Source organism: Apostichopus japonicus, chromosome 22, assembly GCF_037975245.1.
Source record: "Apostichopus japonicus isolate 1M-3 chromosome 22, ASM3797524v1, whole genome shotgun sequence".
Lineage (NCBI taxonomy): Eukaryota > Metazoa > Echinodermata > Holothuroidea > Aspidochirotida > Stichopodidae > Apostichopus > Apostichopus japonicus.
Window position 1 is genome coordinate 14,495,747 of NC_092582.1, and position 19,380 is coordinate 14,515,126.

The 19,380-nt window shown below is 37.9% G+C and overlaps 1 protein-coding gene across 1 annotated transcript; it reads left to right on the plus strand.

Moving 5' to 3' along the window:
* The first annotated feature begins 909 nt into the window (after positions 1 to 909).
* LOC139963882 (carboxypeptidase D-like) lies at positions 910 to 11,692 on the plus strand. The gene is made up of 7 exons (XM_071965090.1): positions 910 to 1,976; positions 4,288 to 4,493; positions 5,835 to 5,984; positions 6,776 to 7,067; positions 8,917 to 9,056; positions 9,940 to 10,045; positions 10,472 to 11,692. Exons 1-7 carry the CDS (start codon positions 1,700 to 1,702, stop codon positions 10,771 to 10,773), a joined length of 1,473 nt encoding a protein of 490 aa, XP_071821191.1. The 5' UTR covers positions 910 to 1,699; the 3' UTR covers positions 10,774 to 11,692.
* Positions 11,693 to 19,380: the final 7,688 nt, after the last annotated feature.

Sequence of the window (19,380 nt, forward strand, 5' to 3'; positions counted from 1 at the left end):
ACACCTTATTTATGTAGTCATCACATTGATACGTAATGATCGCAAAAACAGACTAATTTGCACAGAATCATTGTTAATTTGCAATGATTTGTAATTTACATAGAATGACATCGTTTTCAATTTGTCGTTGGTTGTACATTATATGATTGACACACAAAGGAATTTCGTTTCTAATTCAAATTCTTTTGATTCGATTCCTTCTTAATGCCAACTCTTTCTCTTGATATTGCACTGCATTAAAATAACCACCGAAACGGATACAATTCATAAATTTCACAAGTCATTCTCATGCAGTACACTGCCACATCAAGACTTGTGATTCTAACGCGCATACTTCTAATGCAGACATCTCTCATTACACGATCGCAAGTCATGAAAACTCTTCCAACAAATTCTCTTCTAAAGTAGGTGGCGCTAAGCCAGATTAAGATCGTTATATGTATGATGAGCTGAGACCGTCACAACCCGTGATCTCAAAACGAGGAGTGTCTTCATTAGCAATGCTTGTATTAGAAGCAGCCTTCATGTGTCGATGATAATGTACACTTCCTCTTTTAAATTCTTTTGAAATGATCCTCTCTTTTTCTTCCATCCTAATATGGCTTCTCCAATTGTTTCCGACGGTGAGACCTACTACCCATCACTTCCTCACCCCCCCCCCCTCCCTCTTAGCCCATCCATGCAGCTCTCCACTTGTTACCCTCTCTACTGACTCTATATGTCTTTCTCCGTTTCATTGTAACACAAAGTCTAAATTGCTTTTATAGAACTCCTCCACTTTGCAATATACTCCTTAAACTAATCCTGAGGCTATGAGAAACTAGTTCGCCCCTTCATGTCCTATAAAGTTAATGAATTTCTTCCTTAGATACATTAATACTAGCATCTCCGGGCATAGCTCTTTCACCGAGTCGAAGGTAGCGGACTGTAGTCATCATTGTTCAGGAAATCCTTTTGGATTTTAAATAAAAACCCTCCAAGGCGAACGCTTAGTTCGTTAGTATAGAAGAGCTGAAGAGCTCTTAACATCAGTTATACACTCGGCAAGTTATTAACGGGAATTACTTAGCATTTCATCTTGTGAAAAAAAGAAACCAATTCTCATATCAGCGGTATTGAAGTAGTCATCAAATTTCTCTCTGGAATCGTATTTTCTAGACTTCAGTTATCAACGTCTTGTGTGGTTAGTTTGATGACTTGGAAACAGCAATAAGAAAGACACCTTCGTTTGTTACATTAATTATCATTCGCCAATTATTGTGTAGGACAAAATGACTCGGATTGATTGTAATATTTGTGTCTTTTCTGCATTGTGACGTCATCCTATCGGAACATATTATATTTGTCCATATATTTGTAAATGTTTACAAGCAGTGTATCATTAGTTTTGTAGGAAGCCGTTTAATCATGAGCTAATACACGATTTTCTTATTTTGTAATTTGTTAACATACAACAGAGGGGATTAGGTGCGAAGGAATGAGAAGTGACTGGTTTAATTGCTACTATAATTTACTTCACCGTTAGCTTCCTTTAATAAGTTCACACGGAAATTACGGTAAAAGTCAACTCCATTAAGTATGTAATAAGATCTATAATTATAGCTGTAACAAGACGTACAGTATTTGTTACTTGACAAAACATATATTATTTCGTTATTTTCATCAAATTTCTGGATCGATCGCAAAAGATTTTTTAATAATGGATAAAACATTTAAAACAAACTTGACCATAACGGACAATTTTCGCATTAATCGCACTTTTTGTATTTCTGTGTTGGTGTGGTTATTTTATGTGACGTCATCCGTCTCGTGTATTGAATTCACGTATCACGGTGAGTGGGCAATGGAAGAAGCGCTTCAACGAATCCACGCAAAATGTCCAAACATCACGAGGCTCTACACGATAGGAACAAGCGTCGAAGGTCGAAGGTTATGGGCGATTGAGATCTCTGACCACCCAGGGGAGCATGAACTAGGTAACTACTCTACCCCCACCCTACCCCTTACACAACCCCCACCCACCCTTACAACCCTCCGCTTCTCTACCCCACCTCACCCCTCACACAACCCCCACCCCTTACACACACCCTATCGTCCAAGTAATAATATGCGGACAAGACGATGGTGAAGGGGTGGTTATCCATGCTTAAAGATCTGCTGCATTGGCTCCAATTAAAGCACGCTATAGCTAGGAAAGTTTTGTGATTACGTAATCGACCTGCCACGGTCGCAAATCGACCTCATGCTCTACAATTAGCCTGCATAGCTTCTTAACACCATTATGCTACTTGAGTAAACACTGTGTGGAATTATTTTCATGTCTACATGTGTAGTTAATCATACAGCGTACACACAAAGACCCTCATAAAAGAAAAAATATGTGGCATGCGTTGCAGACTAATTGGTAAAAAAAAGGTCATTTTACGACCAAAGCATGTCGATTACGTAATCTCAGGACACTTTTCCATGATAGCGTGCTATAGTTGGGGTCTATACAGCAGACCTTTAAGATACGTAGTTAAAGAGGACAGAGACCCAACCATTATCTTTGGCTAATATGAATAGAGGTGTCTGTGAAGAACAACTCCCATTATCAGCTAAGAAAATCATCTTGTTCCGTTTGCGACATATCCTAGTTTAAAAGTCGTGTCTGGGAGTGGCCATTTTGTTAAATCTGTGATGTCATACTGTCACTATAGGACTTTCGAAATTTTTACTTTCTCTTTTGTGGTACTTTCCTGTTTTTTTAAGGCAAAATGTTAACAACATTGACACTGAAAGAAATGGTATCGTTAGCTCATGTTAAAGAGGTTCTAATATCTTAGATTTGCAAAACTCCGGACCTCCATCTCAAATAATAAAACATTGTAATAAATAGAGAACCAAATTAAACACTGCGGTCAATGTGGTCTCGATGATGTCATATTTAGACTTGATCAAGTCTTCTACCTTATCTGTGATGGATCATTTTAAATCTTTGATTTCCGCCAAATAGAATAACATTTTTCTTAGCTGTTTTAGGTAAAGTTGTTCATGACAGTTAACCTCTATTACAAAAAACCAACAATGATGGTTTGGGTTTGTGTGGTAGGGTAAACCTATGCATTAAAAACCGCGTAACAGACAAGCACCTTATGTACAAAGTGCAGCGAACAGGAAAGTGTCATATCACAAACATAGCAACACAACGCATGTAATACATGCTGTACTGTTCAACGCAATATGAACCTTAACTGATGAAGGAAATTAGTGAGTTGTTGTAGCAGGTCAAAGCTAAAATAGTTTATTGGTCATGTAGACGTTGAATTACACGTGTAGCCACGCTCGGCAGGTGTTATTTGCTGTTGTAATAATTAGCTTCCACTCACGGTCAACACCTGCGGAATAACTTCGTTAACTAAAGGCACAACATTGACAACGAACTCTAATACTCATCCATAAATCATTGAAGCTGTATAGTTTTGCACAGTAATTTTTCAGATACAGTAAGGAGGTATATATTGATACATCTCTCATGCGAGACGAATGTATTTCGTTCAATGTCTGTAGGTTATACCGTGCACAGATTGAACTTGAAATGTGATTCTCACGTCATGAGCTAAAAGTAGACCTCAAGCTGTCTGGACAAGGTTGTCATGGGTGACGGGTCCCAACCTGAGTTTTGCGTCACTCAGAGAACTGGTTGTAATAAATTATCGAAGAGGTTTGGTAAGGGGTGGGAGGTCGTACATTTGGTACGCACAGTGAGTCTGCAGAGGCCAACACCAATTGTTAGCACATTCGCTGGGCAGGGTCATAATGGTCCAATGTTTGCCGAATTCGTGTTTTCTTTACGATCGGCCATTGGTAATAATATGGTGGTGGTCTGGGCGGCGTTCCTACACAGATAGATCCTTAAAATGTGTCGTTAATGATTTTACATTGTTCGATGGAGAGGGTTTAAGAGTCTGTGGTGACTTTTGTACTGATAGCAGTTAATTGGCTGTGATAGGTCAGTCTGAGGCGTTTCCCTACAAAGGTAGAACCGGCACATTAAGTGCCCACGCTTAACTAATGGTGTGCAGTCCACAACAATTCTGTTTTGCCAACAGCGATAATTACCATAATTTAACATTGGCATGTTTACGTTATCTCTTCGAAATGAACGACCATAAGCGCGTTAAAGCCTAAGTGATTTCCTAATACAGTCTTGGGAAGATTAGTTTTCTGTATACAAAGTAAAAAAATGAAAGTTCCTTTATCGCCTCAAATGGATAACGTATATCCCTCCGTGCTTTACTTTTAAAGGTGAGCCAGAGTTCAAATACATTGCCAACATGCATGGTAACGAACCAGCCGGCCGAGAGCTTCTACTTCAACTAGCCGACTACTTTTGCCGTAAATACGAACGAGACCGCCGTGTCCAGCGATTGGTCAATGAAACCCGAATCCACCTGATGCCCTGTATGAATCCAGATGGATTTCATACCGCATATGATGAATATAACAAATCGGTAGGTGGCCTTCACATATTAACTCCCGCAGGATGTGTATCATTATACTAAAATTAATCTCAAGTCGGGCTATTTCCAGTGTAAGTTTTGTTTGTGTACTCACCACTCACTACTAAGTGCGGTGAATCGCTCAATGGAAATAATATGAAGTATAATTCTGGCCACCCAAAATGTAGGGTGCACTAAACCAGTAATTGATCTCATTAAGGCTTGACAATAACAACTTCCGATATTCAATAAAGGATTGCTATTTACAGACCGTTACAGGGTCAATGGAACAAAACAAAGTGGACAAAATGGGGGCGGGGGGGGGGGGGGTGTTATACGAAATAAAACATGTTGTCCCAATACTAAATTTCATCAATGTTATCAGTTTTTCTTTAAAATAAATTTTTAACGATATTCGAATCAATTAATTGTATTATTGACATGCATTTGACCTCAACTGAACTACGAGAGAGGCTAGGAGTTGTCACAACCATTTATTTGATCCATCCTATAATGATTAACTTGCAAGCCATTCACTACACTTCAAAACAATGTCATATTCTGTTTTGATTGATCTATTTCTAACCCATTGAAATATATATGCCTAGTTTCATTGTTCCTGGTGCAATTTTTATGAACCCACTGAAACCATATAAACGTTTCGTATAGGCCCCCTATCTTATCATTACCTCCCATGGGTCCAGGTAGGCTATATCAAATTCTGGTGAACTTCTTCTCTAAACTTCAATTTTAACTATTGATCCGACTCAAAATCAGAGTTCCTTAGCGAGGAAACATACAAGTACATTGCCACACGTAATGATCAGTGGGAGGCAGGTACTGCGGAAGCGTCTAATTGACTTTAAGAAAATTCCATGCTGACTTTGAAGTCACGTTACGTGTCCTTGCCGAATTAATTTTTAATGCTGCCCTCTATTACATTATAGTATTGGCCGAAAAACAAATCTATGATTACATCATATTTGCTTTGCCTCTTGGCTGTCCCCTTGTTCTTCTTTGCTGCCGTACACAACAATGCGCGGATCCAGGAGGGGTTAGATGGGTGTGGAAGGGGGTTCCCCCTTTTCATCCCACAAACAATTTTAAATAGGTATTAGCTTAACCTTGTAATTTATTACGTAAATATGCCTCATAATGCATCATTTCACGTCTAACAGCTTCTTTGTTGTTTTCTTTTTATTTTCTGGGGAGGACACCTACATCCCCAACATTGGGATCGGCTTCAACGACCACATTGCCACAACACCTTCTTCTTTTTTGTAAATTTCTGGAACCGCCCCTGGTAATAATCAAGACAACTCATGTGTTTTGTTTTTCTGTTTCATTTAACAGGGCTTGGTTCCGCCTTTCTACGGTAGGAATAACGCTAACGATATTGATCTTAATCGTAATTTCCCAGATTTGATCAGTATTTTTTATGAGAACGAACGAAATAATGGAGCAAACCATCATATAGAGACACCTAATATGGATAATCTAGAGGTTAGTTAAACTTCCTCCTCCATACTACCCTTCTTCTCCTTACCATCCCTCCTTCCATACTAATTCAATTCTCCCCTCTCTCTCTCTCCCTCAGGCTAGCTATAAACATGTTACAAAAACAATGACTTAATTTCTACTGTGGTGGGTTGGACGATCCCTATTCGTTGTTATGCATTGTGAAAAATAGTCTAAGATATTCCACATGTGGTCCATGTTTGGCGACGCCAAACCTCACAGGATATCGTCCCTGCAAGGGCTGGTAAAAATCTTCAAATATTGCGTGTAATTTTACCAAGGAGCTGCTATTCGGAGCTCCGTGATTTTATGCAGATATCATAATGAAAATTACAAAAAAAAAGTACGTCCTAAAACCGTCTGTATCCTCATTTTCAGTGGTATTGTTACATAATGCATTGACTGACCGAAATCTGGAAGCGCCCTCTAATTAAAATAAATATTATTTAAAAGAAAAAAGTGCTTGTTTGATCCAATTTATTAATACATTTTACAACTGCCGAACATCATAGTACGATTAACATAGCTTCTGACGTCATAATTATCACCCTCATTAAGTTTAAGATGAGATTAAAATTTCCAGTATCCTCATTTTCAGTTCTATTGTCTAAACAGCGCCCTCTAGAAACTAACTGGAAAAAAAATCGATTTACGTATTGAATATTACTGTTCGATTGCATTATCTCCCTATTACAACCTACAATTATTTTTCGCGACGTTTGATTCTCCAAAGTTAATATATTTTAAATACATGATTTATTTGTTTATTCTTAAAGGTAGAACCAGAGGTAGCCGCGGTTATCCGATGGATCCACGAATACCCGTTTGTCCTGTCGGCTAATCTACACGAGGGTGAAATAGTAGCCAATTACCCTTTCGACACGAGTAGAAATCATCGTAATTATTACACAGCATCCCCAGATGATGAATTATTCCGGCATCTAGCGTCGACGTATGCTGACAACCACGCCACTATGAAAGACCGGAAAAATCTCTGCGCCTATGGCGGCGCACAACTATTCACTGACGGTATAACCAATGGTGCTGACTGGTATTCGGTGCTAGGAGGTTCGTAAACTTGATAAAATCAGGAAAGTTTGAGTTGGTTACAAGAATCGTTGAAATGTTGTATATATACAAATTTACGGTGGTATATGTTAGAGATTAGAACTTAAATATTTACATGAAATAGTTTATCACAATATGTCCCAACTATTAGTAGTGACTTAAAGTATAGTGCAAAGTTAAATTTGAACGGACGAAGACCACCGAAAAGTGGGTCTCGAAAATTTTTCGGAGTTTGCCGACGGAAATAGAATACGTTATTTTGTAAACAGCAAGTCCATATTTCAAACTGGATTTCACGCACGCTGAGCATTGATTTTGAAGTAGGAGAGGAGGAGGTGGGGGGTCGGATGGGAAGTGGCTAAGTCCTTACGAAAGATCGTGGTCCGAAAAGTCTGCGAACCGGTTATATGAACATCTTGGTCACAAACCGTAGGTAGGAATGATATGCAAAAGGACGACTGGTTGCAGGATGTGCCCTTCTTTTATCAAGTCAGAGAGACAACTAAACTAAACTATTCTTTTCAAACCGTCCAAACCAAAATTTGAACAAAATTTCTCTTTAACAATCAAATGTAGCGAAAGTTAGAAAGAACTCATTACGAGAGCGAAGCTTCTCATCCAGAGCTACTCCCGATGATGACGGGAAGTGATGCTCTCGACCAAAGACCAGAGCCGTATATCTACGGCTTTGCCAGTGGCACCTAGATCACGCCCTCTATTATAAGTTTTGCAACTCTGGTTGGAAATAAGTGGATGAGCGCCCTCCAAACATCGTAAAGTTTTGGTTTTGAGATTTGCTTTGAAATTTTCTAAAATCTATCAAAAAATTCAAGCATCTGGTCGTCAATTAGACAGCATCCACCGATTATTATATGTTATACAGAAAGAAGGGGGGTGGGAGGGGTGTGGATGGGTACCGATGATTAAACTAAGACACCCTTGTAGCCGTTTTCACCAAATGAAGGTTAATTAGCAAGTAATAATTGGTTTTGATTTATTTCATTTTACCATTGTACTATTTATCATATAAAAACTTGACCCTCTTATTCCTTGGGGGAGGGGGAACGGGTGCACTTACCCTTTTCATATATTCGAAGTGCCCCATATTTGGTAATGCAAAGTATTGCTTTTCCATTGTTGTCACCAAAATGTGACCTATTGTTGAAAAAATTATTATTTCAAATAGTGCCTTGTTGTCAACAATGGAGTAAAATTAACTTTAAAAGTGTCCCTTTAAAAAATAAAACAGATATGAAAATAATGGAATTTTGTGCTACGGAATGCACAGAGGATGAATCTGATCGGAAAACGTTGAGTTCACTTTGTGACTTGCCACCACAAATCAAAGTCAAATGTCCCTGTTTCCTTCGAATTTTGTGACCCCTCTTCCGCGAGGTTGACGGGAGGTGACCGGTCAACAGGTCACTCCAGACAAGGTAGACAGAGGGTGCAGTTATTGTAAGGAGACGGGTAAGTCAGGAGAGAAGTAAATGCGTCTGTGGAACATCGTATATTATGCAATGCTTGAATATGTATAATATAGAGTGAAACTCTATTTCAGAAAACCTTTCAACAGTTTTTTTTAATTTATTTTTTATTACTATTTACTTTTAAATCCAGCCAGTTGGGACAATTTCCTAATACAAATACCTCTCTAAACTGTCCTCCAATATCATGCCTCAAAGCACTCGTACTGACAGTACAAAACAGTTCCTAACCTTTGATCTGATAGAAACATGATATTCATACTGCTCATACTGACAATACAAGTGCTCTGAAGCGGGACATGACAGTACAGTATAGAAAGAATTGTCCCAAACTGGTTGTTTTAATCACCCTATTTTTACAGGTATGCAAGACTATAACTACCTCGCTACCAACTGCTTCGATATCACCACCGAACTCAGCTGTATCAAATTTCTACCAGAAAATAAACTACGGGAAGTTTGGGACGATAACCGAGAATCGCTTTTACGGTTTATGGAACAGGTAGGTATATATGGCGATTAATCGCATGTTCTGGTATTTCAAACACTGCATCCGATAATCAAAATTCAAAATTAATCATATCTTATAGACGGTAAACCGTTAACGAGTGGGCCCGACTACTTTCCATCGTGCCACACCGTTTGCTTACCCTCTGTTCTCGGGAGTATATTTTTTTGTGTTTCATTCGTATACTTTGTGTCGATTTGCAAGTTTGGCACGAGATTTGACCGAGATATTCGTGAAATTCTCTCCCAATAAGATATGGACAACGCTGCTATCTCCTCGGTGGTACGCACCGTCCCGACCAGCCCTCACCCCCCCCCCCTACCCACCCACCACTCAATGGCAAGCCGAGTTATCATTTACCTCTCTATGAAATTTAAGAAGAATTAATTCCACAAATGTAAAATACAGTTTAGCTTAAATGAAATTAAGTTCACTTAAGCTTATACGTGCATTTTAATTAAGGTAAAACTGTATTTACGTTAATTAAAATAGAAAGTAGCCCAAGTTCAATCAATTTAACTTTCGTCATATTTCAATTAAGTAAATTAAGTTTGGCACTTACGTAAAATATAAACTAAACCATAAAAAAACCTGTACTACATTTTAAAATAGAGAAACACGCTTACTGAAACCATCCGGTATTCTATTTCATTTACAATCGTAATAGTATAGCTCTTATTACAATATACAATTGAACTACTTACATTAGAGTTATGGTTCGCTTGTAATTGTCATATTAGCTAAATTACTACGAAGAGATTTGATCATATGGGAACTGTGAGCAAAAAAAAAAAAATCTTTTATAACCCAATGTACTTTATGTCCAATTTGGAAAAACAACAAAGACACTTAAAATTAATTATTTCTCCGTTTGTAGGTACATATCGGTATTAAAGGTGTGGTGCGGAGCACAAATGGTAGCGCTATTGAGGGAGCTATTGTAGAAGTAGCAGGTCCTCGGATAGGTCATGACGTCACCACAGGTAAGTAATTTAAAAAAGAAGGGATAAAGAAGTATTTTTCGTTGAATTATGGTCACAATAATTGTTAGTAGGAAGCTGTTGTAAATTTAACTTATGGTGCTGGATTGTACTTAAAAATCATTTACTATACTGTACTGCGTTGCACTGTAAACAATCACAAAATGCAGCTGCATGCCAAAGTGTTTCGTAGAGTGAGGGAACCGAAGGGGGGGGGGGGGTGGGGGACCTAAATCGATTGCCATATGGGTAAAAATAAAAAGGGGGAGAGGGGGAGGGCGATTATATCTGTAAAACGTCTATGCGAATTTCTCTCAGAACTGAAAAATGACCGATTACATTTATCATATCATATCATATCATATCATATCATATCATATCACATCATATCATATCACATCATATCATATCACGCTTTTGTTATTGCAGCCAAAGATGGCGACTATTGGCGTCTACTGCTTCCCGGGATTTATACAGTTAACTTTCATGCCGAGGGACACATCTCGACGAGTGAGATTATTACAGTCAAGAAAGGGAAGTCGACGTGGGTTGACGTTACACTAGGGATAAACACCATAGACAGTGAATGTCTCGGTAGACACTGGTATGACTTGGCAGAGGATGTTCTCCCTCATCTTAAGGAGTTTGTCAATCGACTCAAATTGCAATCATCCAAACGTTGCCCTTCGCTTACGATTGCAGATCCTGTTAGTAATTACACCTCACCTTAGATGACGACACAGAACAACGTAGTCACGCGGTGACCCTCATATTGAAGGAAATAAAGAACGAAGAAGGCATTTTCGAAATGCTCAAGAACCAGCCTGACAGCTACAGGGTTGAATATGGTAGTTCTGGGTAGTAGGATGGCGCCATTCACAAACACTAGATCTCGATTGGGCTTTTCATATCATGGTTTCATATGTATTGTATTTAGATTCTTCTGCAAGCAGGAACTCACGAAGAAGCCATCATTGGCTTATCAAAGCCGCAAGCTGACCGAAGTCAGTCTCTTAGATTCATATTTAAAGTCCATGATTATGAATTGTCAACAACTCTGTAACTGGACGACATACATTAATCTTGAAGTGACTCGAACTGGGGACCTTATGATTGGAAGGCACCGGCGTTAACCACTGAGCTAACACTCCTTATAGGATTATAGTTGGTTTTTCGAGGGCACTTCATTTAAAAAAAAAATTTTTTTTTACTATAAGCAGATTAATAATTAAGAGATTATTAAATCGACACTACACGCTGATGGTTCATACTGAATGGGACATTACACCATGCACAGGGGAGGACTGGGGCATGAAATTCTAACGGCTCAGTCTTCCAAACGACAGAGATGGTGCCTTTAATTGAAACAAGCTCCGCTCGGACGAAAGTAGAAACTTTCTTGACGAAGAGGAAATTGGCACCGTGGACCCAGCAGCGCATCGGTTCCGAGCCGGTAAACCGGGAGGTCAATCTGCGCCCGAGACAACCGTTTTTTTTAAGCCATTCGAGATGTTCAAATGGTTCATTAATAACATACAACTTGCAACTCAATGAAGTCTAGTCCTTAATCAAACTTCTTTCAACCTCCCCTCCCCCACCCCTCTCTCCCCTCCCATTCCCTCCCCTCTCATCCCCTCCCCTCCCTCCCCTGCACACACCATCTTTTGCAACACTCTTTTCGCATTGACGCTTTTTATTTCCTTCATAGCCTTGTTATCCACGAACAGCAAGATGAAATAAAATGATAGCCGTATAGAAACCAAATTCAATCATTTGTACGCGTTTCAATATGTATGAGTACTATTATATGTAGCCATTTGGATGGGGGGGGGAGGGGTTCCTACAGGGAAAGAATTCCCTCAAATCATGTTTTTAAATTATTTTCAAAATGACATCCAATGCATTATGAACTTGTATAGTACATGGATTCTACTCTTTTAATGTAAAGGTTAAGACAACATAACTTAGTAGAACATTTGTCCCCTCCCATCGAACCACCTTGGCACCTCTGCCCCCCCCCCACCTACTAACCTCCCTTGCAGGTTTTCAACTACGTTTCACCATGAAACTACAAGCAATGATCCTGACTAGACAAATATTAACAGGTTAAGAATGACCAAGTATAAATCGTTGGATGGAACTGGATTATAACCCGAGTAAACTACTCTCTACAAGATAAACTTGTATCAATGGAGGAGGGGTTAAGGGGAGTGGCGGGGATAAGGGGGAGGGGTTTTGATGTTAGTGGTACGAAAGTACAAAATGGGGGCGCTATAGTACAATAAAATATATCACTGTCTTAGCTTGATTGATTGTAAAATATTGTATCAGGTCAAATGTTTATTAATCTCAACAGTTTGAAGTTAGCGACCTATCGCAAACCGTACCCTGACCAGAGAATTATCAACATATCCTTCAAAAAAAGCTGTTGGTACATGCAGCATTTGAATTTTTTTCTCAAGTTCTCTAGTTTAAATCTTATGAGCAGAGGCGGAATCATCTATAGCGCCCTCTAGTTAGGTATGTGGGGCTGACCCCCCTCCCCCTCCCACTCCCTTTCAAACACACACCGGAAGACAGAATGTTACAAAAGAGCCATAAACAGACTTGAACACTGTTTCAAAAGTTGCAAAATATAGCACCATTTTGTATCTAACCACCTTGCAGTTTACAAACATTTCTCAATGGGAACGGTTTACCCCCCCCGCCCCGCCCCTCCCACTCCACCAGACGACATAACATCTTAGCCCTAATCCTAACACCCACACCCGTACACAAAAATTGGAAATTGCGCCCAAGGTTGTGAATCTTACAAGGTTTCAAGAACTAATTTTACTTTAATATCACCTCTGCATGCCACGTTTTGTTTTTCCTTGAAATTCCACTTCTCCCGGTCCAGTTAACATGTATTCTTTCGAAGTCCAGATGCCGAGGTGACCATTTCCTCTTGGTTCAGTTTTGCACATTTTCGTGTCACTGGTCTAAAGACTCTCCACTAAATACCTGCTCAAGCAACCATTCATTTATGACTACGAGGGTAGTCACCTATTCTTGTAGAGCAGACTATATACCAAAACCAAACCTAATTCGTTTTTTCCCAAAGGGATTAGAACTATTTCTGCGCTATTGAACACGACGCTTTAAGCAAGAATGGATAACAAAATTTATGCGTGTAGGATATTTTCATCATTCGCTCTTCTGTATCAAGAAATAACGAACGATAAAAATCATTTCATTTTTATATTCCAAACCAATTAGTAAATATCGCTTTCCTTATACACACACACACACATCTTTTTATTTATTTATTTATTTTTTTTAAAAAGAGGAGAAAGAGAAAACTCATCCAATCATGAAAATGATCGGCCTCATTAAACTTTAGGACAAACTAAAAGAAATCTTTGTATAATTGTAAATCTCAACAACTTTTAAAACTTTACATTGTCGGCGTATAGATATATACGTTCATGCGCCATCTATCATACGTTTTATTGAGTTTTCTTCATCAAAGGCAAGTTCAAGTACCCTACCATTGCCCGCATGTTTTGAACCGTTGTTCTGCTTTGTGAGTTTTCTTGATATAAGAATTACGGAAAAACAACTTTATAGCTTGACTTAAAATTAATAATCCCCGTGCATGCATATGTTTTTTTTTTAAATCAAATTTACAATAGTTATATATATATGTACATTTGTATATATGTATATATATATGTACATATGTGTGTGTATATATATATTTGTATGCATATATATATACAATAATAATTTAATAAAATATATACATGCACAGGGATTATATAAGGACTTGCACGTGAGTATGACAACTTATACATACATTTATACGGATTGAGATTTGACTAGTTAATCTATTGAAAATACATTAAAAAATGTTACAAAGTCAACTCCCGAAGCTGCTTTCAATTAATAAATGAAATTTTCAGTGGCCGTCCAAAGAAAAATGTTGCTGTCCTCTACAGTATAGATTACTTAACATGCACGGTGTGTTGCTGTACTATGTAAATATTCAAGTTTCTTACTATGCTCTTGCTTATATATTTATTCATTTTATTAAAATAATATCTTGCTTCAGTTATTCAGAGGTATATATATATAAATATATATATGTAACGCATGGTATAGGTTCATTGGTAACATTGAACAACCCTCGTTCACCCCTACCACTTCCCTACCCCTCCCCACCCTCTTCCTACAACCAGCATACAGACTCCTCTTACACTTTACACTAACATATAACTATTAAATATTCAAGTTTCTTACTATGCCCTTGCTTATATATTTATTCATTTTATTAAAATAATATCTTGCTTCAGTTATTCAGAGGTATATATATATAAATATATATATATATAACGCATGGTTGAGGTTCATTGGTAACATTGAACAACCCTCGTTCACCCCTACCACTTCCCTACCCCTCCCCACCCTCTTCCTACAACCAGCATACAGACTCCTCTTACACTATACACTAACATATAACTATTAAATATTCAAGTTTCTTACTATGCCCTTGCTTGTATATTTATTCATATTATTAAAATAATATCTTGCTTCAGTTATTCAGAGGTATATATATATAAATATATATATATAACGCATGGTTGAGGTTCATTGGTAACATTGAACAACCCTCGTTCACCCCTACCACTTCCCTACCCCTCCCCACCCTCTTCCTACAACCAGCAAACAGACTCCTCTTACACTATACACTAACATATAACTATTAAATATTCAAGTTTCTTACTATGCCCTTGCTTATATATTTATTCATTTTATTAAAATAATATCTTGCTTCAGTTATTCAGAGGTGTATATATATATATATATATAACGCATGGTTGAGGTTCATTGGTAACATTGAACAACCCTCGTTCACCCCTACCACTTCCCTACCCCTCCCCACCCTCTTCCTACAACCAGCATACAAACTCCTCTTACACTAACATATAAATCAACGCGAACGCTATCATGAAAGTTTAAGAATAAATCCACCAGTAATATAGTAACATCCTCTTCACCCAAAATTTATATTATGCAAATTAAGGTTTGTTCCTATTTATTGCACCTGGTGGTGTTGTTTTACACAGTGTTTACGTTAGGGCTATATGTGTCAACTTGTGGCATTAATGGGAAGAAACTATAAAAGCTGTGTGCTCAGAAATGGCAGACGTTATGTTTGCAGACGACATTAACTTGTTTTAGCATCTTAATAAGCCTATATATATATATATATATATATATATATATATATATTTATATATATTACATAACACACTAACATGAATACACCAAATTGCAAAGTGTGTACCAGTAACCAGTTCTCATTAATTCAGCTGGCTGCCATGGTTGTATATATATATATATATATATATATATATATATATATATATATATATATATGTATTGATAATACAGTTGTCGGTACAGCACATAAAATGAGCGAGACAATCATTTTTCATAACTTCTAATTTTTCCCTCTTTTTTTATTTTTGATGATAATGTTCGCTTCATTTGGTAACTCTTGTTCTATAATTCTACATTTCTTCGTCTTCTATTTCTTAATTTTTTATTTTTATTTTTTTTCTCCCCTTTTGTTTCTTCTTTTGTAATTTTTTGTCGTCATTCGTTTGAAATGCCCGCATTCTGATACTAAGGGGCTATTGAAGTTATCTTATTGTATGATCCCATGGATCGATCACCGCTGACCTGGGCTACAATGATTGTCAAGAACAATAGTTAACTGCATCGATCATATAGGTGGCGAGATGTATTGCTATCGCGTCCCAGAAAATTTTGTTTGCGCTCAGCTAAGATCAATAAACTGGAAGTAGACAGCCTACATTGTACTCTCGTTTATTAGCGTGATAGACCAAACTATTTCATCTCTCTCTTTCTCCTTTTCTCTCTCTATATCTCCCATTTTTTTCTCACTTCGGCTAATATATATATGTATACCGGTAATTGTGTCTTCTCGTATAGTAGGTTTGTTTTGTACAATATTGTAGTTGAATGCGTTTTATATAATAAATGAAATATATTTTTTGCCGTGATGGAATTCTGCTTGTGTACCATGACGTGGCGTAAAATAAAATAAACATATATATACAGAGAAGAATGGAAAAAATGGAAAAAATATAGGGAAAGAAAAAAATGAGAGAAAACTAGATAATATAGGAACGATTAATTATTCAAAGATGTTTACAGAAAGGGTGGGGGTATCCTTAAACAAACATTCAAACTTTACATTGTAAACCAAAATAAGAATACAGTTTCACGCCGTATGACGCATGACGTCACTACATCTCATCCCCAAAGTATTCGACCAAGCACTATCACGGTGGTACCCGCGGGTACCCGTATATAATGTACGTTTTATAACAACTTGACAAAGACCTGATCATAGAGGTTCTGACCCTCTGATATTCCATTGTTGTCGACAAACCTTTAAAATCATGTACCTTCAGTGCTGGTTACCTTTCATCATCAGAAATGGATACATTTCGATACAGGCTCATGTAAACACTAAAGCAGGGGTTCCCTAGCTGGGTTGCATGAACCCCCAGGTGATTTGTGAGTCAATCCCAGGGGGTTCGTGAGAAGTTTCTGAAAGTCAAAACTAGAGTACTTTTTGTCGAACTAAAATCTGATATAATTTAGTAATGTAAAAAAGTCGTATACCTATCGACAAACTCTTTTCGCGTTCCATACGCATATGTTGCCACAGTAGTACAGAACCGTGCATGTGATAAATAACTGAATTATGAAACAGATACAGGCTGTTATGCGTATTATAGTATAATAATGACTCAGATCGTGTCTCGAAAAGTTGGGGGTTCGTGGACAACCCTAACATCCATAGGGGGTTCGTGGGGATAAAGTTAGGGAAACCCTGCACTAAAAATTTATCAAACTTTGAGCATATATTATAAGAACCAGAAAGTCTGAAAGGTTTGTGTTTATTTAACATATAAGTTTTTGCTCAAAATTTCACTTAATTTAACTCATCTACTCATGTAGAGCAAGTGAGTTAAATTTGTCCAAGAATTAGGTGAGGACCAGAAGATCAGAGATGTCCAGCCCTTATTGATAGCCAGTGGCGTAGGAAGGTACTTTTGAGTGGTGGGGGGTGCTGACGACTGATGGCCGGCCTGGGGGAGGGGTCTAAGGGGAGGGGTGTCCCCCTCCCCTTTGGAATTTTTTTGCATTTCCAGGTGGCCTCAGATGCAATTTGGTACAATATAGCACACTTCAACACCCACTCCATTTTGTAAATAATTTTGCATTTTCACCTAGCCTTAGATGCAATTTGGTGCTCCAAATGAGATTTTTTTCTCATTTGGAAATGAAAAAGGGGTTTTCTGACTTGCGAAGCGGGGGGGGGGGGGGGCGGAATGATACTTCCGCCCACCATATTTTTCACTGGGGGGCTTGCGCCCCCAGCCCCCGGTTCCTACGCCCTTGTTGGTAGCACTCCCTTGTGGTCATCAACCAATTAAATCCACCGGTAAAGGTTTACAATATAGATTTTTTTTGGTATTCCAAAATGTTTCAATATCCAGAAAGAAAAGTCTTCCTATGTGAAATAGAGCCAGCTGTTCTTCGTAAATCATCTTTGCAACCAACCAACCATTTAATAATTGTTATTAATGAATGAGAGTTACATGGGCATTGTTTATAAACTGTGGAATATTTCCCCAACTTACTGCAAATGCCAAAGTCATCTAGTATATGTCACGGAGAATAAGACCAATTTTGAGACCATTTGACATAACTTGTTGACCCCTTGAGCCACTTTTGAGACCATTTAAGATAACCTGTTTACCTCTTGTAGCTCCGAGTGTGAAAACGGATAACGGCTACATAGTATACTTGAGCATGTTTAAATCCTTCAGTACAAGTTAGGTTATCAACTCTTTGAAGCAGATTTAATTTTCGTATTGAATTAAAAAAGGAAAAAAAGGAAAACGAATTGAACAAGTGAGACGAGGACTCGATTACCCGATTTTGTTTCCCTGACAGGTGTACCCCCCTCCTCTGTCAGGTCAAAGAAAAGAAAAAGAAAGGGGGGGCGAGAAAAAAAAAGCAAAAGAAAAGCAAAGCAAACAAAACTGTTGTAATGATCCTACATGCATTAGCTTAAACAGGAAGTAGGTCTGATCATCATCATTTCTCAAAAAATAATAATAATAACAACAATAATAACAAAATAAACAAACAAACAACAACAAACGTTAAAATGATCATATTATAAAAATCTACCTTATTAACCATTGTATAGTCGAACTTGATTTTTACAGACATTTATTCCAGCTGTAATTTCTGGCTTTATAATGACCGTTTCGGAGCCTGCCCATGATTTGTAACTTTTTTGCGTCCAAACATTTTTTATCCATTTCGTAGATGATAACTTAATATTGTCACTTAACAAAATCCCTATTACCAAGTTCTATTCATTAAATATCTACGCCTCGGCGGCGGAACAAGTATGATATAATGACCTTTAAAGTAGCCTAACCTACATAACCTATGACCCTGAGTCGGCAGACTAAGAGCCTTCTTAATACAGACTGTCAAATTTAATTCGTTATAGCCGACAATTTTTGTTGTTGTTGCCCTTGTGCAGCATGTGTCTGTGCGTGCGTGCGTGCGTGCGTGTGTGTCTGTATGTACAGTATTAAATCTCCCAAATATGATCATCATTGTCATCATTATATCAGACCGTCGACACAAAACGCTATTTAATAATGATCAAATATTTAATTTCAGAGTAACTAATTAAAAACTGCGACACAATAATTAAAATGATTAGTATCTGATAATACCCCCATGATTAATAACAATAATAACGGTTACTGATATCACACCATAGGCTTTACACTGGAGACATCACGAAGCATGATCTATTGAACAAGCGTGCATGCCGGGCCATATGTACTCTTCCCACGGCGCTATCTCTTACAGGGGTTAAACAACAACACTCAACGCGCACACTCACTCACTCACTCACACTAAAGTTTTTTTTTCTTCTTTAGCTATCTGTTTTTTTTTTTATTTTTATCTCTGCATCGGTTATACTCTGCCCTAGTTTCTGTCCACCACTTTATCGACCAAGCTGCCTTTTATCAAACAAGTGTGAGCTTTACTCGTCACAGAACTCATCCGGGATATTGTCTATATTAAAACAACCAATCAGAAATGTCAATGGTGACTTTCTAGTCGATGCTAGAACAGTAGTTGACCAATCAGAGAGCATGATATATCTTAAATGATCTCATGGTTGAAGAGTACCATAGACTAAGCCAGTTTAACTATGTCGA